Genomic DNA, 26,914 nt, shown 5'->3' with positions numbered 1-26,914 from the left:
CCATTGAGTTGGAAAGGGTACATAAATTGTATTAATGTCAAAGAATATCTTGATTTCAGGATGCCCCTAAATCGGGTACTAGTTGCAGCTCTCGCTGTTCAAGTTCCAGACAGGATTCTGAGAGCACAAGGCCAGAATCTGAAACAGAAGATGTGTTATGGGAAGACTTGTTACATTGTGCAGAATGCCGATCATCTTGTACCAGTGAGACAGATGTGGAAAATCCTCAAATTAATCCATGTGTGAAAAAAGAATATAGAGACGACCCTTTTCATCAGGTTGGTTTACAGTGTTGGATTGTGTGGGGCTGTTGGTCCAGCTCCTTTGAATGTATATACATTTTACAGAGGTGAGAGAAAACTTACATTCAATAGAAATAATGTTCCCATATTTTAATTTTTATGTGACCTGTGATCTGGCTTCATAGGAACATAGAATCTCAGTATTTATATAGTGATTGTCAATCACCTTGCAAACATATGTTCTCTTCCTGAGAAATTGTTGGCAAATAGAATTTTCTAAGTCAGATTGTACTTTAGATGTATTAGTCCTTTTCTCACTAAGCATACTTCATGGTCAGATTCATCTATACCTGTAACCTTAATTCCACACACATATACGATTATAATTCACAAATCTACACCTCATGAATATCAGATTTCTATTTCAAAGTGCCTGTAGTAATGCTATCCAACAGAAATAAAATGAGTTACATACATAATTTAAAATTTTCTGGTAGTCTCATTTAAAAACATTTAAAAAGGTAAAATTAGTTTAAATATGTTTTGTTTAGCCCAGTATATTTAAAATATTATCATTTCAACATATAACTACTATGAGAGGATCCAGTGTACTGCAGCTAAGACCAGATGCAGCTAAATAAATAAATAAAATAAATACTAAAAAAAAAAACCCAAAAACAAAAAAGAAGAAGCATAACCTTGACAAGTTGGAGAAAGTGAAGGAATGTTTTGGTCCCCAGCTGCTAGATGTGCAGATGGGAGAGCACTTACGTGCATAGGAGAAAAACAGGTGGGAAAATTGGTACAGTTTTGGTTTCTTAGGGTTCTGGAGAAAAGGTATACTTAGGAAGCCTAGCCTCCAACAGGACAAGGAACACATCCTCTGCTGAAACAGGCAGGGGAGGAAGAGTTCATGAAGTAAGTCAGACTATGAGAGTTACTGCATGATCTCTGTTTGAAGTGCTAGAGGCCAGATGGTCTCTTAATAGAAGAGAAGTGAGATGATAGGATAAGGGGCTTATGGATAGTGGTGAAGGCTTGGCATTATCATTTATGGAAAATGGAGATGGTGAGGAGAGAGTATATGTTTATTTGTGTTCAAGCCATATAACACATTAAAAGAGTCACACTCCTACTTGGTTGAGTGGAATCTTGGTTTAGCTGGAATCTAAAACTATGAATTTGTAGCTGCCCAGTCTATACATTTTCCAAAGCAAACCATTCAACATTACAGTAATTCAAGTCTGTGCTCCAGTCACTGATGCTTAAGAAGCTGAAGTTGACTAGTTCTGTGACGACTTAACAACACCTTCTAGAACTAACACCAAAAAAAGATGTCCTTTTTATCATAGGGGATTGGAACACAAAAATGGGAAGTCAAGAGATAATCAGAGAAGCAAGTTTTACCTTGGAGTATAAAATGAAACAAGGCAAAGGCTGACAAATTTTGTCAAGAGAACTTGCTGGTCATAGCAAACACTCTTTTCCAACAACCCAAGAGATGGTTCTACACATTGACATCACCAAATGGTCAATACCAAAGTCAGATTGATTATGTTCTTGGTACCTGAAAATGGAGAAACTATATATAGTCAGCAAAAACAAGATCTGGAGCTGACTGTGGCTCCTATCATGAGCTCCTTATTGCACAATTTAGGCTTAAATTGAAGAAAGTAGGGAAAACCATTCATGTATGACCTAAATCAAATCCCTTATGATTATACAGTGAAGATGATGAATAGATTCAAGGGATTAGATCTGTTAGAGTGCCTGAAGACTACGGACGGAAGTTCATAACATTATACAGGCGGCAGTAACCAAAATCATCCCAAAGAAATGTAAGAAGACAAAGTGGTTGTCTGAGGAGGCTTTATAGATAGCTGAACAAAGAAGAGAAGCAAAAGGAAAGAGAGAAAGGGAAAGATATACCAAACTGAATGCAAAATTCCAGAGAATAGGAAGGAGAGAGAGTCTTAAATAATGCAAAGAAATAGAGGAAAACAATAGAATAGAAAAGCCTAGAGATCTCTTCAAGAAAATTGGAAATATCAAGGGAACATTTCACGGAAGGATGGGCACCATCAAGGGCAGAAATGGTAAGAACCAAAGAGAAGCAGAAGAGATTGAGTGTACATAGAAGAACTGTACAAAAAAGATCTTAATGGCCCAGATAGCCACGATGGTGTGGTCACTCACATAGAACTGGATATCCTCGAGTGTGAAGTCAAGTGAGCCTTAGGAAGCATTACTGTGAACAAAGCTAGCAGAAGTGCTGGATTTCTAGGTGAGCTGTTTAAAATCGTACAAGATGATGCTGTTAAAGTGCTGCACTGAATATGCCAACAAATCTGGAAAACTCAGCAGTGGCCAGAGGACTGGAAAAGTCAGTTTTCATTCCAATCCCAAGGAAGGCCAATGCCAAAGAATGTTCAAACTACCATACAATTGCACTCATTTCACTTGCTAGCAAGGAAACACTTAAAATCCTTCAAGCTAGGCTTCAGTAGCATGTGAACCGAGAACTTCTAGATTTACAAACTGGATTTAAATCAGAGGTCAAATTGCCAGCATTCATTGGATCATGAAGAAAGCAAGGGAGTTCCAGAAAAACATCTATTTCTGCTTCATTGACTATGCTAAAGCCTTTGACTGTGTAGATCTCAACAAGCTATGAAAATTCTTAAAGAGATGAAAATACCAGACCACCATACCTGCCTCTTGAGAAACCTGTATGCGGGTCAAGAAGCAACAGTTAGAACTAGACATGGAACATCCAGTTTTCCAAATTGGGAAAGGAGTACATCACGGCTGTATATTGTCACCTGCTTATTTAATTTATATGCAGTGTACATCATGCAAAATGCTGTACTGGATAACTCACAAGCTGGAATCAAGATTGCAAGGAGAAATATCAACAACCTCAGATATGCAAATGATACCACCCTAATGGCAGAAAGTGAAGAGGAACTAAAGAGTGTCTTGATGAAGGTGAAAAAGGATAGTGAAAAAGCTGGCTTAAAATTCAACATTAAATAAAACTGAGATCATGGCATCTGGTCCCATCACTTATGGCAAATAGAAGGGGGAAAAGTGGAAGCAGTGATGGATTTTCAAGAAAATATTTTCTTGAGCTCCAAAATCACAGCCAATGTTGACTGCAGCCATGAAATTAAAAAAAGACCTTTGCTCCTTGGAAGGAGAGCTATGACAAACCTAGACAGCATATTAAAAGCAGAGACATCACTTTGCTGACAAAGGTATGTGAAGTCAAAGCTTTGGGTTTTCCACTAGTTATGTACAGACATGAAAGTTGGACTATAAAAAAGGCTGAGCAAAAAGAATGGATACTTTTGAACTGTGGTGTTGGAGAAGACTCTTGAGAGTCCCTTGGACTGCAAGGAGATCCAACCAGTCAATCCTAAAGGAAATCAACTCTGAATATTCATTGGAAGGACTAGCGCTGAAGCTGAACCTCCAATACTTTGGCCACCTGATGCAAAGAGTTGACTCATTTCAAAAGACCCTGATGCTGGGAAAGATTGAAGGCAAAAGGAGAAGGAGGTGGCATAGGATGAGGTGATTAGATAGCATCACCGACTCACTGGACTTGAATTTGAGCAAACTCTGGGTTATAGTGGAGGACAGAGGAGCCTGGTGTGCTGTAGTTCATGGTGTCACAAAGAGTCGGACATGACTTAGCAACTGAAAAATAACAGTTTTACACAGTTGTATGATATTCTCTAGAATATAGTTGTAATAATTATAATAACAAAGATTTAATAAGCATTGACCCTATATATCATCCATTGTGCAAGTAATCTGGATGCATTGTCTCATGTAATCTCCATGATCTATGTCAATGTAGTTTGTTTTTTGTTTCATAAATGAGATGAAGGCTCAGGATTAAGTAAAGCACCCAGAGTCACACAGTGTAGGTGCCAAGTAGTTGCTATTCAAGGGACAGGAAAGGGGATGCTATGCTGGTTAAAGTAATGGATAAGGCAAGAATCTAGACATGTTAAATTGAGAAGGAAATATGAAGAAGAGACCGATAGGTTGAAGAACACATGTGTTCAAGGAAAAGTGTGTTTTAAATTGAAGGTTTGAGGAATCTTTCCTCTCTGGTAAGATGGAAGACTGTGGTTAGAGGCTCACTTCAGAAGTAGGCATTTCAGTGTGGTGACAGGGTCCAGGGTGTGGTCATGGGACTAGCTGAAGATCCCTCGAATTTAAGAAGTGAAAAAAAAAAAAAAAACAACAGAGAATAATGCATGTGAAAAGGGTGATGGATGAGTCACCTGTATATTCATTTAAGTCACTGAGGATAACTGGATTTTAGGCTTATGAAAATGTCTGTGAGCTCTTTTCTCAGCAACCGCATAAGTGGCACAGAGCTAGGGACGACGCGTGCTTTGCTCATTGTTGTATCACACAGTGCTTGGTACATAGTAGGTGCTTAATATTAGTTGAGTGAAATAATGAAACAAAAATTTTCAAAAGGTGCTAAGTAGACCTTTCTTAAATGATTAAAATTTTTGTTGTAATGAATGCTTATGGAATAAATTTTGGTCCTAAATCTATTATATCTCTTTTTTCCTTTTTTTTTTTTTTTTTTTGGTAAGATAAATTTTTTTTTTTTACTGTTTTACTCTACATCTTAATTACAGTATTCTAGATTTACAGTGGTTTTGCTTTTTGATTTAGGATGATTTCACATGCATTTTGTATTCTCAGGCTTCTAAAAACAAGCTCATATTTTCAGTTATAGCTGAAATTAGCTCCCGTTAATGAAAAGCTGCCTTTTTTGTTTGTTTGGCTAAGATCTGTATAAGGTTTGGAGGACCTTTTCCTGCCTATGATAAAGACTGGAAAATTCCTCCCCATGAAGACGCACTGAGCATTTCAATCAGTGTGTTCTAGACGGTGTGTCACCAAATATGTAGTTTTATTTTATTTTCTTGGTAAATAGTTAATGAAACATTTCTAAAAGAGAAAACTTTTATTCTGTAGCCATGGATGAGTATATAATATAAAGGCACATTCCAGGGGCTTCCCTGGTGGCTCAGTAGTAAAGAATCCACCTGCCAGTGCTGGAGACATGGTTTCGGTCCTTGTGTCAGGAAGATCCCATGAAGAAGGAAATGGCAACCCACCGCAGTATTCTTGCCTGGGAAATCCCATGGATAGAAGAGCCTGACAGGCTACGGTCCATGGGGTCGCAAAGAGCTGGCACAACTTAGTGACCAAACAATGACCAAGACACATTGAAGTGAAGTTAATTTTTCAGTGGGTAAAGCCATACTTTAACTGCTATAGTTCCCAGAGCTGGAAACTTCAAGAAAGCTTTGAATAAACAGGGAGCAAAGCAATTGATATTTTGATAAGGATAACAAGAAGTATTGAATGAGTTCTAAACTTTAGCTTGAAAAACATAGCTAAGAAGAACCTGTTATCTGATGAAACTGTAAAATGTAATGATTTGCTCTTATGTTTTCTTTGAGGCTTTTAAAAAATCTTTCATGTACTAAAGGCAGTGTATATTTCAATAAGACTGTTTTTTGAGTACATTACACATGCACACACACATTCCTATATCTTTTTAAATTCTCCAGGTTTTAGTTGCTTTCTATGCTCTTGCCTTTTTCCTTTCTAGAAATAGGAAAATGCTATCAAATGCTAGTTAGAAGTTACCTGGGCAAAATGAGTACTTTTAGAATTAGAATGAAGATTTTTTTGATTTCCCATTTCTTTTTCTAGATGGACATTCTTGGTATTGTGTATCTTGCTTCATATAATTCACTGTTACAGACTGAGAGTTTAAAAAAAAGGAGCCTGCATATCGATGCTTTAATCTATTACCTCTGTGGTTTAATACTCTTTCCATTCAGCTTCTCATATTTGTTCCAGGCTTTTTGGTTTCATCATTTTTCATAATTATTATAGTTTCAGGGAAAATTTGACATTTTAGTGTAAATTATTTGTTTTGTTTGGGGATAAATTATACAATTTGAGGAATTAGGTGGATATTTAATAACTCCTGTCAGTATCACATAGCTCTTAAGGTTCTCCAGTAATGAAATATATACTATGAAGGTTAATGTATATTAAGATACTCTGTTTTTGCAATAGATAAATTTTCAGAGGAACCATCTTGGTAGCCAAATAACTACATATAAAAGGGCTTTGCCAGTAGCATGACTCCTGGCATTATGGTTTGCCTGTATAATTGTTCATCACTTTTTTTTACTCTGTGCACATAAATGTGGTATATTAGCTTTATATAAAGAAAATTAATGTATGAGGTCAGAATAATAAGTTCCCATATTTATTTTCTTGCATATATTATGTTACTTTTTATACCTTTTATTGAAATGAATCAGTGCAACTTCCTCCAGAGGAAAATATATTCCTTAAGTCTGCAGAAGCATATCTTTTATCATATTTCACATTTTTATCTGCCAAATAATATTTTAAAGTAGATTATTTTGTTCATTGTTAGAAGTTCTTTCAATGAAATATGTTATTAAAATAACTTAGAAATAACATAATATTAGAAATATCAATTGTATCTCATTCTGGAACTAATCTTTTTTGAGGGGAGGGACCAGTCTTTTTGTGTTATTTCTACTGATATCTGATAATGTAAAGATTAGTGTTTTATTGTGTTGCTATCTTTAACCTTCAACTATCCTATTTTGAAGTTTTATTCTTTTAATTATAGATCTGAAACAAACAGAAAAAACAAACACACTAAATATATGATTTTGTTTGTATTAAAGCTTTGAGCTTTTCTTCCTACCATTTTCTATTCTGTGAAACTGTGAGGGATACTTTATTTTACTTGGGGGAATACTTCTAGTTCTATGTGCTTCAGTTTGCGATATTTGCTCCGAAGGGAAAAGTTAAATGGATCCTTTGGAGAAATGCTAGATTTAAAAAAATCAGAAAAGTAACTAAATCAAGTATTAAGGGTAAGTGTGTGTCTTTCTGAATGAGATTGTATCACTGTTTAGTCTTTTAGAAAGGTTCAAATCTCAGTGATCATTGTCTTTCGTATCACACATGCATAAGTTGAACAGTCAGTAATATGAATTTGATGCACATTTGTCTTTGAACACTAGTATATTAGGAGTTATGTAAACAGATTGACAACTAAGTGCCTTTGCTGACAAATTTTAGAGTATTTTTGAATAAGTTGCCCTAGTATAGGTTCTGAAAGTTCTTAACTTAAATGCATTTTTATAACTCTAATTTCTTATGCTACAAATTAGTGTATGCTAACTAATTTTAAGATAGAATTTTAGTGTCCCTGAAATTGTACATGAGATAGCTTTGTATAGATATATGTGTTCTATAAATATAAATGCATTCACCAGTTTCTATTTTTTAGTGTATATAGATAAAATTGTATGTGTTTTATCTTGAAATACAGTTAATATACCCACCAATTTCTGGTTATTTTTTATAGAGTCATTTGCCCTGGCTCCATAGTTCCCACCCGGGATTAGAAAAAATAAGTGCTATCGTATGGGAAGGCAATGACTGCAAGAAAGCAGATATGTCTGTCCTTGAAATCAGTGGAATGATAATGAACAGAGTGAGTTTTTAAATTTTATTTGTTTAGATAGTGATTATTAATATAGTAAATGATTACTGAAGTGTTACATTTACAACCTACTCACCTCATTTCTTCAACCTGAAAAAAAAAAAGTTTCTTGTGTTTGAGTGGTTTGTCACCAAACATTTTTTGGTGCTTTTCATTTTCTGATCAAGAATAGACCTTGATGGTTTAAAATTTTCTTTTATATTATTCTTTTTTTTGCTTTCAGTGGATCAAATTTAGGAGCTGCTAGGTATATACAATTGTTGATGAAAACATTTTTCTGTATCATTTACCTCACTTCATTGATTTATTACTACTCAAAACATTAAAAAAGAGAATTCACACTGGAAAATTTCTACTGATGCTTGCCTCTTAAATATATAAGAGTAAATCAGCTAATGGTAAAAGAATCTTAAGTCACTTGAAGATGTGGAATACAAATCCTACAGATTTAAACTTCAGTTTCTATTATTTCTTTTATTACATCATTACTACTTTTAAAATTTTGCCTAATTCCCATGGACAGCTAGGCGTGATTTAACTTGGCAATTTTAAATTTCTTGTGTGTTGCTAACTAGAACTGTTGTGCATACTTTTATGTAGGACAGGAATTAAAATAACTGGTGTCAGAAACTGAGCTACTTCCTATTACATATTTCCATGTGAGCTATGAAAAGCTGTTAACAAGGAGTCTCCAAAAACTTGCATCTGATTAATACTCTGTACCTTTTTTGTGAATTTTTACATACTATGCAATATGATGATAAAAAAGGTAGCTAGATGATATTTTGGAGAAGGCAGTGGCACCCCACTCCAGTACTCTTGCCTGGGAAATCCCATGGACAGAGGAGCCTGGTAGGCTGCAGTCCATGAGGTTGCTAAGAGTCGGACACGACTGAGTGACTTCACTTTCACTTTCCACTTTCATGCATTGGAGAAGGAAATGGCAGCCCACTCCAGTGTTCTTGCCTGAAGAATCCCAGGGACGGGGGAGCCTGGTGGGCTGCCGTCTATGGGGTCGCAGAGTCGGACACAACTGACGCGACTTAGCAGCAGCAGATGATATTTAAAATCCCTCCCAGTCCTGCCAATTTTATATTTTCCATTATTTAATTTTGAAATTCCTTTTTTTTCTTATAATTCCCCTGCCCCTTTTTCCCTCGCTCTTATTTAATTTTTACCCCTCTAGCATATTCTCTCTTCTGAAATGGTTTCAGAAAACAATATGTATATACATATATGTATATATACATAAAAGAAAGTAGTTTTACAGTTTAAGGAGATTATCCATTTGTATTGTGAACTCTTTGAAGCAGAACATAAAGTATAAATTCTAGATTTTTTTCTGTAACTGGATTTAAGTGGATACAAGATCTCCTCATTCTTTTCAGTATTCTAGTATTTGTAAATATGTCTAAATTTTTAAATAATGAGATAAGTGGAATATTTTTTTCAAGATCCAGGTAAGACCAGGTAAGTAAATCCTTTTGCATCTACTTAATGAATTAGAGATCTGATAATGAACTATTTTTAAAAACTGAGAAATATTGACTTACATTTTATGTGTAATAGGTTCTCAAAACTTTGAGTAAATTTAAATTGCATTATTCAGGTATTAAAACTGATATATTTTAACAGTAATTTCATATTGCTGTAAAGAAAATAATGCTTCATTAGGAATTAATTTTACTGTAGATAAAATTTGTGTGTGTTTTTTTCTCTCTCTCTCTCTAAAGGTAAACAGCCATATACCAGGGATAGGCTACCAGATTTTTGGAAATGCAGTCTCTCTAATCCTGGGTTTAACTCCATTTGTTTTCCGACTCTCCCAAGCTACCGACTTGGATCAACTCACAGCACATTCTGCTTCAGAACTTTATGTGATTGCATTTGGTTCTAATGAAGATGTTATAGTTCTTTCTATGGTTATAATAAGTTTTGTGGTTCGTGTGTCTCTTGTGTGGATTTTCTTTTTTTTGCTCTGTGTAGCAGAAAGAACTTATAAACAGGTAAGTATAATATGGACATCTCAATAGAGAATTTTATCCTTTTCATAATATTCATGGTATTCCTGAAGTAGTTTAGTGTTTCATTAAATCATTTTGACATGCTAATTATTTCCCCATTTTGTTTTTATAATAGTTAACCAAATCTTAATAACTTCTATTTTGTTAATTTTTATTTTTATGTGGTAATCTACTTGAAAATTAATTTTTATTTTAATCTTTTTTAGCGATTACTTTTTGCAAAACTCTTTGGACATTTAACATCGGCAAGGAGGGCTCGAAAATCTGAGGTTCCCCATTTCCGATTGAAGAAAGTACAGAATATAAAAATGTGGCTTTCTCTCCGATCCTATCTTAAGGTAGAATGGTAGTGATAAAAGTACTCTTAACGTGCTGGCTCCCTCTCATAGTTCCAATTCTTTGTCAGTATGTATGTATGTCTAGATTTATAGTCAGATTTGTATTTACATGGTGCTATGTGGCCACATCTAGTGTTCATTTTGATCCATATGCAGAAATTCAGAATGTTTAACTGGTTCTTTACAGTAAAAGATCTGAAGTCCAGAAGGCTAAAATGCATTTTAGATAGATGATTCAAGATCAGATTGTCCAAAATTTATCTTTGTTCATAAATCTCCCTAACTACTACTACTCATTCAAAAGCTAGATTAAAGATTTTGTTTCTACAATAGAATGATTATATCACAAGCCAGCAGAGGGAGCCCACTGCTTAAAAAAGGAAATTAAAAATCTTGTCAATGAGCTGCCTCACTGAGGTGACCTATTACTATTTGAAAAGTTTAGCTTCCAATTCTAAGCCATCATTTTCATGCCATTCTTTTCCTTTAATCTTTTAAAGTAACTTTCCCAATTATGGAATTAAAATATAAAAGCTCAGGAGGGAAATGGGAAACATCTGAATTAGTTTTAGGAAAACATTTTTTCTGAGGATTATTACTTTGTTGCATACTCATTGTGTATGGAGTAATCATAGCTTAATAAAATTGACCTAAAGGCCAACTATCCTCTGACATGCTTAGATCTTTAATGACTTTTATTTTGAGGTAACAAGGAAAAAGTAGAAAAATTTTGCATTATTTGTCTACACTTCTGTTTAAAAAAATTCATTATGCTGTTTATTTAACTTGTTAAACTCAGCTAAGTTAGTCTTCACTGGGCAATGCCACAGATCAGTGTAGATTGTTTTTTCTCACTATGACACCGCTGGAAGGATGGATGTGATCCTTGTTACCTGTCTTAGTGAGAAGCCACCTAAAATTTGCTCTCCTTATCATCCCTGAGCAGGTATTGCATTCTTTTATGAATTGATTATTTTAGTCAATAAACATTCATTTAATGTTAACCATGTGCCATTCACTATTGACGAGATGGAACTCCCTGCCATTAGGAGCTCATTCTTCAGTGAGGGAAACAGGTAACCCCACGTCTAGGAATTATCCTGAGTACTGACTTCCTCTTTTGCATTTCCAACATTCAGTTTATCGCCAATTCCCACCCTTTCTGTTTCCAAAATGTATCTCAAATCCATTTACTTCTCTCTCTCTGTTTTTATTTCCCCACCCTAATTGCAGCCACCAATTATCTCCTGTATTGGATTACTGCAGTTTTGTCTTATATGGCCTCTCAGCATTCCTGTTTCCTCCTCTTAATATTTTCCTCAGTTTGCTGCCAGAGGTGTCTTAAAAATGTAGATCTGACCATATTCTTAAAATTTTCTGAAAATTCTCCGTTGATCTTAGGATATAGAACCAAATCTTAATAGGGCTTTTAATGCCCTTCATGACTCAGCTCCTGCAGATAGCCTGTCCCGCTTGTCTCATTTTGAAATACTTGCCTCCCTGCATTCCGGCCAGACTACACTGCTTCAATGCTTTGAATGTACTCTCATCTTTTCTGTTTTACACTCTTGCACTTGCTTTTCCTTCTACCAATAACAATACCAATAACTGCCGTGTGCCATCATGCTACTGCACCCTACTTTGGGGTAAATATCACTTCCTTGGAGAGATCTTCCCAGGCCTACACAGTCTTTCTGAGAGTTAGAAGTATGGGCCTGGGAAGATGTCTGTAAGGAAATGATATTTGTACCAAACTTGTCACCAATGTTCTGAAAGCATTCTATACCTTTCCTTCATAGCTGTCATCACAACTTGCACGTATATCTGTCTCTATGAGCTTGATGTTTGACTCCTTGTCTGTTTTGTTCTCTACTATATTTCCAGCACCTACCACTGTCCCTCATTCTGAGCAGGTGTTCAAAAAACCTGTTGAATAAATGGTTAGTGTTTGACAAAATGGAATATTTGGGATTTATCCTTCTACAAATTCTAGGCTATATATTCACCATTTTTCATGGTATTGCAAATCCTCAGGCAATAATAACAGTTTTTAAGTAAAATTCATCTCATTAATCAGGTATATTTTCAATGTCATAAGCTATGGTCAATGTGCAGTGATGGATCAGTACCTTAGTTGAAAGCATGGAATTAGCTGCTAATTAGTAAATATATTTAAAAGTGTTTTCACTTTTTTCCCCCCAGCGTCGAGGTCCTCAGCGATCAGTTGATGTCATAGTTTCATCTGCTTTCTTGTTGACTATCTCAGTTGTATTTATCTGTTGTGCCCAGGTGAGTTAACTTATTTTGTGTAGAACTTAGATAATCAGATCTATAAATATTCAACCTCCAAGGCTTTCTAATAATAAACAAAGTAATAAGTAATATGAAATTGAATTTTTACAGTTTATTTTTTTCAGTAGAGTAAGTAAATGCATCTTATTTACATGATGAACAATAAATAACTTATTTTCAGGTGTCTATTAATTGAACATAAAATAATTAGTTTTTGTCTACAGTTCACCTTTATTTCCAAAACAAACTGATGAGTGTCTAGAGTTATGAAATTTTTCAGACTATTTTCCATGATCTCTGCTTTATTCACATTTAGTATTAACTTTCATTTTATACCTGAATTATCACTGTGACTTAACTGTCTCATCTCTGAAAAAAGAATTCTCATTGACCAAGATTAGTCAGGAAGCACAAAAGTATCTCAGAATATAGTCTGTGCTATGAAATTTAAACTTCTGTTTCAAGTAATAAGACATGCTAGATTACCTGAAAATTCTTCTGGTTTAAAACATACAATACTGGGGGGAAAATACCCAGCATCTTAATATGTATAAGTGAGGTGTTTTATAAATATACATATTGCTTGTATATTTCAGTTTATAACACAATAAGGGGCCAAAAATGAGGATAAAAGTGAAAAACAGAGCAGTTAAGTATATGTGTTAATGTTAGGTTGAAGTGCTTTGTTTGTGTTAGTATGTGAGAGATGAGGCCTTGATCTGCTGTACCTCCTTATATATATGCTACAAGGCCCAAACCCTCAAAGGCCTACAGTCTCAGTGAAAAGGTGCAATAAGAAAAAGTCTGCCCTACAGCACAGGAAGACAATAAGGAAGCGCGGTCAGTTTTGCCAGGATTCTGGCCAAGGAGGCAGAGAAAGTCTCTCCTAAGAATATATAAATGTAGGTCAGCTTTTAATACAGATTCAGGGTTCAAGTGTACATTACAGATCTTGTCTTGTAGCCACTGTGTCAAGAAGTTAATATAACAAGATCCTAGACTCCTGGATACCTGAAAGAAGCTAAACCAAGACTGTTCTTGGGGCTATAACATCCACCCTAATCCTCACAGAATTTGCACAGTTAAAGCCCCTTCAGGTCTCAGAACACTTGAAAAAACTTTCTAACATGAGCGAGTCAACAAATTAACACACAGCAGGAGTACATCTCCAGCAACTTCAGATCTGATCAGATAGAAACTATAAGCTTGTTTAAAATGACTGAAGATGTAGATAACACTATTAAAAAAAGAGCAGATAGATTTGAAAAATACCCAAGCATCGCTTCATAGAACTTTAAAAAAAAAAGTCACTGACATTAAAAACACAACAAACAGAAGAAACAGCAAATTGAAGACAAAGATAATTGGTGAGCTGGAAGATGGAAGAAATTACCCAGATACAGAACAGAGATGAAGAGATGGAAATATGAAAAGGAGATCCAACATATATCTAATAGGAATTTCATATTGAAAGACGAGAGAGAACAATATTTGGAGAGATGATGACTTAAGAGTTTTTCTGAATTAGTAGAAGACACTAATTTTCAGGTTTAGGAAGGACAAGAAGAACAAGAAGCCACAATAAAAACAAATTGACACTTGGATACATTATAGAGATACTGCAGCACACCCAAAACAGAAAAATCTAATACAATCAAAAGGAAGAAGACTGGTTTCTTTACTCATAATTGCTTGTTGCATTTCAGTCTTTTCTTCAAGGTTTTATTTCTATGTTCCTGAAGTACATCCTGCAATATTTTTGTCTCTAATGAATATAAAATCTATCTCTGTCAACAAAAGACACATGGAACATAATAACATTGTCAAGTTTTAAATGTAAAAAGATAGAAAAATACATTGCAGATAAATACTAGCCAAGAGAAAGCTGGTGAAGTAACATTAATAGCAGATGAAATAGACTGTGATCTAAGACGTGTTACTGGGATAGAGAGAAACCTGACAAAAAGTTTGAAGAGTTGTTAGTCAGGAAGATCTAACAATTCTAGAATTGTATATGTGTTGTCACATAACTTCAGTCTTATCTATATACAGCCTAAATAATAGCACTGTAGTGAGGAATTGACAAAATGCCACATTGGGAGCATTGAACACATTTCTTTCATTATTGATGAAGCAGACAAAAATATGAAGACATGTATCTAAACAAGACAGTGAAAATTTTATTCTGAAATTGGGCAATACATACTCTTTTCAGACACAGAACAGTTTATTAAACTTTCCCATGTACTAGGTGACAAAATGATTCTCAACTGATACCATACAGACCTCTAGTTATATACCGTTAAAGTAGAAAACAATGACAGCAAAAAGAAAACCATGCATTTGGAAATTTCAAAACATACTTATAGATAGCAGTGTTTAAAAAGAAAACTCACAGTATTAAACTGAAATAGTTGAGGATTTTTTTAAAAAAGAATAGTAGTATATATTAATGTCATTAAAGTTAAAAGCTTCTGTGGACAGTTTTGTAGAAATATTAATTAAAACTGACTCAAAAAGTAACTGAAGAGCTGAGAAGACCCTGTAGCCATACAGCAGTATTGATTCAGTAGTTTGAAAATCTGCTACCAACAAAAATCCCCAAGACCCATGTGATTTTTACAGAGTAATTTTGCCAAATGTTTTAATAAACAAGTAATCCTAATCCTACACAAAAGATCTAGGGAGTACAAAAAGGGAATATTTCTCCAATTCATTTTATGTACTTCATGTAACTTTGTTACCAAACCAGAGAGACAGTATGGACACAGGAAGCAGTGAACCAGCTTAGATGCAGAAATACTCAGAAGATGAAGCCAGCAGTTAATAACAGTAAACATGCCATGACCTAGACAGCCTATCCCTTGGATGCAAAGGTTTTCAGAAAATCCAGTTATCTAGTTTAAATTCCTTTAGTTGATTAAAGTAGAAATTATCTGATCATCTCAATAGATACAGAAAACAAATTGGTAAATTTCGATGGGAGATTCACAATACAGTGACTGAAAAGTACTGTTCTTAATTTGATAAATAAAAAATCTTTCAAAAACTGGAGCAAACATTGTACATATGATATTTATTATCTTTGAGATACTTTAAAATCAGAAATGAGATGGGTGCTCTCTTTATCACTTCTAGTTAAGAAAGGTACTAACCAGTGAAGATAGGGAAAAGAAAGAAATTGTATAAAGATTGGAAAAGAAAAAAAAACATAAGACTGTATGGATGTCTATGTACAATATTCTAGTAACTTTCCAGACAAATTATTAAAAACATGACACTTTTTTTTAGAAGTGCAAGATCAATAAAAATGAATACAACCTCAATATAAAAGAATCAGTTTTGTTTCTGTAAGTCAGAAATCAGCAAACTTTTTCTATAAAGGTCCAGACTAAATATTTTAGACTTTTACCTGATACATTCAGTCTCTCATATATTCTTCTCTCCTGCCTCTCCCTAAAAATTGTTAAGTATTAAAGAAGCACTGTAAATGACAAAAGAGAGTCTGAAAAAATACTGGCAAAATACATCGTTTAAATAGCTTTGTTATTCACAATAAATAAATAACTTCAACAAATCAGTAAAAACAGACAACCTAATAGAAAAAGTTAGATACAAAATTTAAAAAGATAAGTTAAGAGGAAACCCAGTGACCAGTAAGTATATGAAACATACTCATCCTCCCTAAGTAATGTGGAAAAGTAAAAGGAAAAGAGTAAGAGAACAATTCACACCCATTAGAATGGCAGGTGTTAAGAAGTTGAATAATACCCAGTTTGGACAGATATGAAGGCAAAGGAAACTGATCCACTGCTGGGAGTATAAATTGGCACAACTGTTTTCAGAGACAAATTTGTAGTAATTGCTAACACCGAATGTGTGACTATCCAAGGCTTTAGCAGTTTTACTCCTAGATATTAACTCCTCAAGAAGGTCTTACATGTGCACAAGAAGACCAGGAGAGGCAGATGAGAATATTTATTGCAACATAGTTTGCAATGAGGAAATTGGCAGCCCAGTGAATATTATTAATTGGTAGTGTAGGCAAATCCACTGTGGTTGATTTTATGAATGAATTTAAGCTTAATGAATCATGGATAAACTTTGAAAACAAAATCCAGTAGATTAAAAAGCAGACTGAAGAATGATAAGGTCGATGTGATAGCATTTATACAAATTCTAATATCACTTCAGTTCAGTTCAGTCGCTCAGTTGTGTCCGACTCTTTGCGACCCCATGAATCACAGCACGCCAGGCCTCCCTGTCCATCACCAACTCCCGGAGCTCACTCAGACTCAGGTCTGTCGAGTCAGTGATGCCATCCAGCCATCTCATCCTCTGTCGTCCCCTTCTCCTCCTGCCCCCAATCCCTCCCAGCATCAGAGTCTTTTCCAATGAGTCAACCCTTCGCATGAGGTGGCCAAAGTACTGGAGTTTCAGCTTTAGCATCATTCCTTCCAAAGAAATCCCAGGGCTGATCTCCTTCAGAATGGACTGGTTGGATCTCATAACATAACATAGTATAAGCATAAATACTTAGCTCAACTATAAAAGCTGAGTGGAAGAGGTAAATGCAAAAGTCATTACCCTTACAGAGGGGTGGGGAAGAAGGGGAATGATGAAAAGAACAGTTTAAAGGGGCTTCCTTTGAATCTTTACTCTTATGTTTTTGAAAATCAAAAAAATATTGCAAGATATTAAGATTTAATGAAAGTAAATATATGGGTTTTGATTACATCATACTCAATACCTTTCATGTGCTTGCAGTATTTCCTAAGAAATGTCAAATGTTTAAAAAATGTAACACTATATCCATGATATATCTGTATGAAGTAAAATTTTACTTTCTTTTAAAGAAGAAATTTTTGAATCACATTCTTCTTCATATTGCCTTTTCCTTACATTTTTAGTTGCTTCATGTACATGAGATCTTCCTTGATTGTCACTACAATTGGGAACTGGTAATCTGGTGCATCTCGTTAACACTTTTTCTCCTAAGATTTGTTACCCTTGGATCAGAAACAAGTAAAAAATATAGCAATACCTCAATATTACTTACTGAACAGGTGAGAATTCATGTTTATTATGTTATAAATTAATGTCTGATACCTACATGTTAAAATTAAAAGTTTTCATTTACTTCAGAATTTTTCAGGAACCTCTGTTAAGACCATTTATGTTGCAGAGCAAAACTTGAAATTTGGTAGAGTACAAAACTTTCTTCAGTGTTCTGCCTTGATACAGATTTCAAGTCTAAGCTATTGTTTCTGTGTCCCATTTTCATTAGATAAGCAGGAAATACCGTTTGTAGAAATGATGGACTTTAAACCATTGTTGGGATATGTTTGCATTGGAGTGTAGCAGAGCCATATTTGAATAAGCATAAACTTTTATTCAATAGAAAGTGTAAAGCCTAATAATTTTGATGCTTAACTTTATTTTGTATGAATTAAAAAAAAACATTTTCCTTATTTCATAGGAATTATTTAAACAAACTTATTTCTAGTGAACTTGTTGAGTATTTTTGTCAGGAATAGTTTGATTTTTAGACATTGGTAGCCCTGTCAAACCAAGTCAGTTAGAGGGGAAAGGGGAAAGTAGGAAACAAACCAACTGATTTACTTTACTCTAGTTATTGTTTATTTTCCTTGTTGATTTGGATCTGGGACTAAAGTGTTTCACATTTTAAATAATGAAATCCAGTTTTCCTTCTTTCAGCTTTTAGTTACATTTGAAAAGTTAAAAAAAATATCATTTTCGTATAAACTATTTGCTGTAAGAAGTTAGGAATATAGTTAAGTGTGAAGAATATTAAAATCACCTATACTCTTAATAATAGAGAACTACTGCTAATATTTTAGTAAATGTTTTTCAGTTCCTCTTAAAAATGAGTATTTGTTATAATTTTAAGTATATTTAATTGTTAATTCTTTTTTAATAAAAGATAAACCTCTACTTGAAAATGGAAAAGAAACCTAACAAAAAGGAGGAATTGACACTAGTGAACAATGTTTTAAAACTGGCTACTAAATTGCTAAAGGTAAGAGTGAAAATGAAAATGGACATCATGAAGAAAATGCTGTTCTAACTTTTCTTACTTTTTTGTTTGTAGATCCTACTTTGTGTTTGTTTTTCAGGATTATCAAAAATGTTTTCCAAATTATTTTTGAGCACATTCATGCAGTTTACATTTTATTTCTCATTGAAAAACTAATCAAAGTAATTCAGATTATTTCATTTTGAAATTTTATTCAGTTTTGAAATTTTAAGACTCTTAATAATGTTCAGAATATTGTAGAAGTTGGCATCCTTGGAAATTTTTGCATCCTAGAACTTAAAATAGATTATAAAAAAGAAGATTTGATGTTAATTCGCTATTTTTTTTTCATTTTGTATTTTTCAATGCAGTCTTCTGTTTACTTGACCTCAGTTGGTTTAAAAAGTAGTAATACATTATCACTGTAATAATTATATATCACCAGTAAATGAATTTTCAAAACTTTTTTGGGTAGCAATAAAAAATAATATAATTTCAGTATATCTCATCTCATAATAGTAACTCTTTCAGTTCATTTCAGTTCAGTCGCTCAGTCGTGTCCGACTCTTTGCGACTCCATGAATTGCAGCACGCCAGGCCTCCCTGTCCATCACCAATTCCTGGAGTCCACCCAAACCCATGTCCATTGAGTCGGTGATGCCATCCAACCATCTCATTCTGTTGTCCCCTTCTCCTTCTGCCCTCAATCTCTCCTAGCATCAGGGTCTTTTCCAATGAGTCAGTTCTTGGCATCAGGTGGCCAAAGTATTGGAGTTTCAGTTTCAACATCAGTCCTTCCAATGAACACCCAGGACTGATCTCCTTTAGGATGGACTGATTGGATCTCCTTGCAGTCCAAGGGACTCTCAAGAGTCTTCTCCAACACCACAGTTCAAAAACATCAATTTTTCTGCACTCAGCTTTCTTTATAGTCCAACTCTCACATCCATACATGACCACTGGAAAAACCATAGCCTTGACTAGACAGACCTTTGTTGGCAAAGTAATGTCTCTGCTTTTTAATATGTTCTCTAGGTTGGTCATAACTTTCCTTCCAAGGAGTAAGCATCTTTTAATTTCCTGGCTGCAGTCACCATCTGCAGTGATTTTGGAGCCCAGAAAAATAAAGTCAGCCACTGTTTCCCCTGTCTTCCCATCTCTTTGCCATGAAGTGATGAGACCGGATGCCATGATCTTCGTTTTCTGAGTGTTGAGCTTTAAGCCAACTTTTTCACTCTCCTCTTTCACTTTCATCAAGAGGCTCTTTAGTTCCTCTTCTCTTTCTGCCATAAGGGTGGTATCATCTGTATATCTGAGGTTATTGATATTTCTTCCGGCAATCTTGATTCCAGCTTGTGCTTCCTCCAGCCCAGCGTTTCTCATGATGTACTCTGCATATAAGTTAAATAAGTAGGGTGACAATATACAGCCTTGACATACTCCTTTTCCTTTTTCGAACCAGTCTGTTGTTCCATGTCCAGTTCTAACTGTTGCTTCCTGACCTGCATACAGGTTTCGCAAGAAGCAGGTCAGGTGGTCTGACATTCCCTCTTTGGAGGTAATTTAATAAAATATCATTATCACTGCAGTGTTAATAATTCCTTTCTTTCTCAAAAGGAAACTATTTTTTAAAATCTCTGTTTCTGTAACAAATTAAATGGTAATTTTAGAGTTGTTTATAAAGTGTTCGTAGAATAGTAGGAAATTAGTTGTGTCTCAATGCCATGGTTACTTCTTCAGTTAACTAAAATGCATTAACTGACTCTAGATTGTGCTTACAGTATATTAGGCACTGAAAAGGGTCAGAAGAGTTAGGTGGATTTTGTTTTTGTTTTTTTTCCAGTTTTATTTATTTATTTTTGGCTCTGCTGGGTCTTTGTTGCAGCATGGGCTTTTCTCTAGTTGTAGTGAGCAGGGACTCCTTTCTAGTTGTGGTGAGCAGTCTTCTCTTTGCAGTGGCTTCTCTTTTTGTGGAGTATAGGCTCTTGAGCACATGGGCTTCAGTAGTTGCCAGTCCCGCTCTCTAGAGCACCGGCTCATTAGATGTGGCAAATGAGCTTAGTTGCTCTGCAGCATGTGGGATCTTCCCAGACCAGAGCTCAAACCCATGTCTCCTACCTTGGCAGACAGATATTTTACCTCTGAGCCACCAGGGAAGCTCTGGGTAAGTTTTTGACACAAATGTTGAGTATCTTGAGAGTGTAGGCACTGTGCTAGCTAGGAGGAGGCTCTAAAGTTGAGACTTCATGTGAGCAGCTTCACTTGTAAAATAGAGAGAAATACAAAGTTAACCAAAATACAAAGCACTCAGTGTGATCTTTCTTGATCAAACATAGTCTTCTATTCAGAACCTGTGACATAATATAGATTGCTTCTTCTTTCTCTTCCTTCACAGCCAAGAAATTCTTGGGCCCATTGACTCACCCTGTCAAATATTGTCCAGTTCATCCTCTTTTTCCTACCAATACTGCTCTAAGTCAGACCTGCATCATTTTCAGTTGAGCTTCTGATAAACTGAACTCTGAGGGCTTCTTCCTTCTGGTCTTGCCTCTCTCTAATCTGTAGTTCTCACATGCATATCTGATATACTACTCCCCAAATTAAATTCCTTTCATGCCAATCTCCTGTCACACTTTGCCTAAAGAATGACCCTTACCTAAGTAGCCAGTTTTATAAAATTTATACTTGCCTCATACAACCTATAGCAATTCAAAGGTGCCATGTTCTTGTGTCTTGGGGAATACCTTCTCTCCTCCCATGAACTAAGTTGCAGGAGCACCTTCTACTCTGGCCCTCTGCCATTTATACATATTTCTTTTGTGGTACTCATAGTTGAATTATATCTTTGCTTGTCTATAGACTGCAAGGTCCTTCAGCATGGGGACTGAATCTTAACTTTTCCAGAGTCTGCCATGGTTCCTAGCATATATAGAACTTTACTTAAATGTTTGAGTCAGTCTATCAATTAATGAATCTATGCATTTGAAAATTATCTCAAAGGGGGATTATATATATATATATATATATATGCATATATGTATGTATGTGTGTGTGTGTCTGTGTATAGACAGAAAATTTGGCTAACTAAATTTCTAATTCTTATGCAAAAATATGTTATTCTCTTTTTCTTTCCATTTCTATTGTTATAGTGAAAAGTATTTTTTAACCTTGTAGCTACCAGACCAATAGTTTATTAGTCATTCATTTGGGACAGAAATTGGAGTTACAAATTTAGGTTATAGATTTCTTTTAAATGAAAGTCACTTCTCCTAAGAAAACCTGAAAGTATATTTACTTAATTCAGGTTTAACCAAGTTTATTCTAAGACTATCATGATTTGTAACTATCTTTTGAAACAGTGTTTGTAAAAATTCTCCTTGCATATTGCCCTGAATTAGTTTAATAATTCTCAATGAATCTGGGTTCATGGTTTTTTCCTCTTCTACTAGGAATTGGACAGTCCCTTTAGACTATATGGACTTACAATGAATCCACTGCTTTATAACATCACCCAGGTTGTCATCCTGTCAGCTGTTTCTGGTGTTATCAGTGACTTGCTTGGATTTAATTTAAAGGTAAGGGCTTGCAGGTATTTTTAAATTTCTTAGTACCCTATTACATATTCGTGACATTTATTTCACCCTAACACTCTTGAGATCTCACATGTATAGTAATGGAGTCATTTTGATTATATTATATACAATTAATGAAGATAACATTTAATTTCAAAGAATGATAAATATTCTTGGCTTATAATACTGATGGGCCTTCTTATTCAGAACAGTATTTGTTACAAATGGTACTCTTGGATAGGATAAGTGAAAGTGTTTATTTTTACTCATATATAAGATGAATCTAATTTAGATGATTTTTTTAAAAAGAGCCCTATTACTGGCTTTGGCCAAAAACTATATTATTTATCTATATAGCAATATATGCATCCTCCAACATGTGCAAAGCTGCTAGCGAATAAGATGTAGAATGTTTATATTAACCGGTAGTAGATGTATATTGTCACTTTCCAGTTAGAGAAAGCAAGAGAAATTGGAGTCTCACTTTTTTATTTGTTTGAGGTGAATACTTAAAAATAAAAGAATTTAAAATAGTAGAACCTTCAGTTGTTTATGAATGAAATTTAGATTAAAAAATATCATGTGATGTAACTTAATAAGTAGCAATATCAAAACTGGCTCTAATGGTCCCTACTTATATTATTTTTTCACTAGCTCTGGAAGATTAAATCATGACAATTCAGAGAAAAGAAGATGTAGCCTCTTTTCCAGAATAAGAGTACCAACTAAGCTGCCTGAAAGCAGTCACTGACTCTTTGCTTCAGGAATCTCAGCTGAGAAATTGAAGTGTTTACATCAGACTGTCCTGTGCAATTCTTATATTTATTTCACTTGTTCACTGTTTTTTACATTTATTTTAGTCTTTATATTTTATTTTTAGCATTGATATACTTAGTTGTTGAAAGGGTGATGAAACTGATGTCCAGATACTTGAGATCCTGGTAATTGCTCATAAAAAATGACAACAAATTGTGAGAATAGAAGCCATTGCTAAACACTGTTTCTCCATCAGTGCTGTGACTTGCCTTACTTGAAGTAAATTTCTTTAACTTTGTAATCTTGCATTAGACTCAGCTAAACACATAAAACATTTTTCTTTAGTAAATCAAGATCCAGTCCGGGTTTCTTTTGAGTTATTTTGGAACAATGCCGGGATCTAAACTGATAAAGCTGCAGTTTAAGCACCCTTCAGTATTAATATCTATGGTATTACACAACAGGTCAACAAGTGCTCTTTGATGATAAAACTCTTAATAGAGCAATAATTGTAAATGGTTACCATACTGTAAGATATTTTGATAAAAATTAGTAATAATTGTATTTATTTGAAACACTGGGCTGTTTGCACAGCTCCAACTGTGCATGCTCAAAATGTGCACTTTTTAAAATTGTTACTTTTAATGTGTGTCTTTATATGGGGTATGTTATAGTGTACTAGGGCATGATATGGTATCCTTTTGAGTGAGGTATATACTCATCTCACAAGTGAAGTGCCTATTGATATTACTCAAGTATGTTATGTTTACTCAAGTAAAATAATTTTCTCCCCATGGTACACTATAGTGTATGCTATTCATACCACACTCAAATGAACAACTTAAGAATAACATTGAGAACCAATCAGATATTCCTGATTGCTAGCTGTAAAACTATATATGAGTTTTCAGGAAAAATAGTGATAGCTTACAAATTCTGCTATCTAGTATATCTCCCTCCTCAACTCGCAGTTATATAAGGGCTATTTTAGATGCTTTTAACCTAGAAAGTAACCCCCTCCCTCCCCTCCAAATAATTTGCCAAGTATCCAAATGAGAACTTATCTGTTGGCATGTTAGGTAAATAGGGCAAATATGATGGTATCTTACATTGGGCCTTGATTTTAAGTTGTTATATTTGTACAATCAAATTTTAGGAGTTACATGAAATATTAAATGTTTTAGCAAACTTTTTTTTAAACTGGGTGTCTAGTTTTTAAAAGACTTTATTTGAAACAATCTAGAATTTTCTTGGTGCAAGTTGTATCATGTTGAATATCCTCACCTTTTTTTACCATGTTTTAGGGAATTTAAAATAATTAATTGTAAATGATTTATTTGACTGGTGCAGTTTTAATCCCCAAATCATAATCTTAAGATCAGGAATGTGTGGAGAACAGAGCCATATCGTAATATCACTTTGCTCTCACCATTCCTTTTGATCAGCCTCAAATCAGCCTCATTGTATAGTATATTTTCTTTCTATAGAAAACAAAAACATTTTGTTTTATTTGCCTATGTTCTAATATGTTTAATAATGACCAAAGTGCATTCTGAGTTTTTTCAAGGAATGTATTACTGGAGCTTTAAGAACATACTTATTTTCTCCTGTGAAAAATTAGGCTTTGTCTGATATGTTTATTCTTCCTCTATTGTCTAATGTTGAGGTTGTTTTTAGTAATTATATTTTATAAAGTTTTTCAAGATAAGGTACATACCTATACAGAACTTAACATTTTGCACAGAATATATTGAATATATTTTGAGAAAAAAAAGTACAGCATGAGTTCTGTTAGGAATAAAAATGAAACTATTGTATCTCACAAAAAAAATCTTATTTCAGAATGGAAATATTTTTGAGAAAAGTAGCTGAGTAAACTGATTTAGGAAAATGCTTGCTTTTTGATTGAAGTTCATTTCAACTTGGAGTTGGGAGTTGATTTATTAAGTACAGTGTACCTCTCAACATTGTATTAATAATATGTTGAATTATGTCACTAATATGGCAGCGGTAGAATACTAAGAGGGAAAAGTTGTCATTTTAAGTAATTTCAGAACATTAATGGAACTGTTTTCAAAGCAGAAAAATTGACATTGCTGCCTTTAAGAATACAACGAATGTAAGAAATTAAAAGAAATTGTAACATACCACATAATATAGAACAGACAGTTCAAAGATAGAATTGTGGCAGATGTTGTGTGTTAACTGTTGTTTCTTTGCCACATGTATCGTATTTGAAAGTTTGAACGGCAAGTTTAAAATAAACGTTCTATGACTGACAGTGTTAAACCTGGAGTGGGTTTGGTTTTTTTTGTTTGTTTTTTCAGATTTTCAAGTCATGCACATTTCTATGGTAATTTTATATTTACTGTAGCATAAACTTTAGGTGTAACTGTTAGATTTGAGGGGAGTGGGAATATATTTTTAAAACCTTTCCAACATTTCAGATTTTGCGTTATGATTCTCAGAATATGAAAGAAGAATTAGCACACAGGCTTTTCATCACCAAAATGCTATGAAATCATTAATGTTTGTTTGCTTGTTTGTTTGTATTTAAATACAGAAAACTGGCTGTAGCCTGGGGTATTAAAATTCATTATCAGGAGGATTGTGTTTTTAACCAAGTGATTTTACACATAATTTCAACTAGAGGGATCATGGCCAACAATAACATGGGTAAGCATTGTAATATTTCTGTTCTCTGACTGGTACAAATGTTCATAGGCCTTAATCAGGGACTCTTCATTCAATTGCACTTTCCAACTTTCTTTGAGCTTAGAATTGTGTCTCTTAATGAGTCTCCCTTCACACTTACAAATAGAGCAATATGATTTGCATCTCTTTATACTGTATCACTTAGAACACTAATTCTCAACCATTTTTCTACCAACCTTATAAGAGAGATACCACAAATGCTTATCCATATCTCTGGCTCCCCACAGTGCTTACTTCCTGGGGAGTAGACTGGATCTTGGATGTGGTACATGCATATTCTGAAAAAAGTATTCCATAAGTGATTTTGAAATTTTGTTCCACTTATCACTCCTCACCACCTTGAGAATTACTGTCTTAAGATCAGAAATTTTAGAGCATGTAAGTTACATGAGATTTTTAACTTCATTGACCACTGTTTTCCCAGCACATAAAATAGTGCCTAATCTCAGTCTATTGAATGAATGAATTTTGAATGATAACTTAAGTCACATAGAACCTGACACTACCTAGTCCAAAGCCCTCATTTTACTATTGATAGGTTTAAAAAAAAGAATCCAAAGAAGAGATTGAAAAGCTTGCCTAAGTTTCCGCAAGTAGAATCCACACTCTCCTTTATTCCCTTTGGAGGTATATTCTGTAACAGCACCTCTTAACTAATCAAAATGCTTAATAGTAGGAAAAAATTCTGGAATATTTATAAATATTTATAAGTCTATACATATATGTAGTGAGATCATATGTATACTAAGAAGCTTTTGGTGTTAGGAAAGAGAATTCATTTGATGGCTCTCTGTTCTAGGAAAGAGAATTCATTTGATGGCTCCCCTGTTCAGCTCTGCAGTGGGACTTGCTGGTCTAGAGATCACATACTTTGGAGTCAGACTTATTTTACAGTCTTAGGCAAATTATTTAACCTCTGTGAACTTTGGTTTTCTCAACTATAAATTACTGACAGTTATTTTACAGGACTATTAGAGGGATTAGTAAGATTAATATAATATGCAAAGCACCAGCACTGGAACTGACATGTATTGAATGTGCAAAAAGATTGGTTCTCTTTCCCCTCCAAATAAGTAATGGCCTAGGACAATTAACAAACAAAAGGTTCCAAGCTAAAGCATTCATATTACATAAGATGTATGCATCCTTACCAAAATGAGACATAACTAAGTATCATGCTTCATAGGAATTATCATACATGAAGAGTTCTTTTACAGAGTTGACATCTAATTCCTTTACTTCATAAGTAGGCATGCTAAAATGTGGAAGGGAATTATTCTCATTCTTTTGTTAGCCTGTGTATTATATCCAATTATGAATGACTTTACTAAA

At 34.3% G+C, this 26,914-nt stretch overlaps 1 protein-coding gene across 6 annotated transcripts in view; it reads left to right on the top strand.

Annotated features, from left to right (window-relative positions):
- PHTF2 (putative homeodomain transcription factor 2) overlaps positions 1–25,156 on the top strand; it is a 136,667-nt gene extending 111,511 nt beyond the window's left edge. For all 6 annotated transcript variants that reach the window (XM_055590157.1, XM_055590155.1, XM_055590154.1 and 3 more), the window contains 9 exons: positions 60–278; positions 7,711–7,839; positions 9,582–9,854; positions 10,079–10,210; positions 12,413–12,499; positions 17,413–17,568; positions 18,447–18,542; positions 21,989–22,114; positions 22,766–25,156. In XM_055590157.1, coding sequence (XP_055446132.1) covers positions 60–278; positions 7,711–7,839; positions 9,582–9,854; positions 10,079–10,210; positions 12,413–12,499; positions 17,413–17,568; positions 18,447–18,542; positions 21,989–22,114; positions 22,766–22,786 — 1,239 coding nt within the window. In that variant the 3' untranslated portion in view covers positions 22,787–25,156. The remainder of the gene's footprint in view (positions 1–59; positions 279–7,710; positions 7,840–9,581; positions 9,855–10,078; positions 10,211–12,412; positions 12,500–17,412; positions 17,569–18,446; positions 18,543–21,988; positions 22,115–22,765) is intronic.
- The last annotated feature ends 1,758 nt before the right edge of the window (positions 25,157–26,914 follow it).

The sequence above is a fragment of the Bubalus kerabau genome, chromosome 8 (genome assembly GCF_029407905.1).
Source record: "Bubalus kerabau isolate K-KA32 ecotype Philippines breed swamp buffalo chromosome 8, PCC_UOA_SB_1v2, whole genome shotgun sequence".
Lineage (NCBI taxonomy): Eukaryota > Metazoa > Chordata > Mammalia > Artiodactyla > Bovidae > Bubalus > Bubalus kerabau.
Note: the sequence above shows the minus strand (reverse complement) of the source record. Positions and strands in the feature narration are given on the sequence as shown.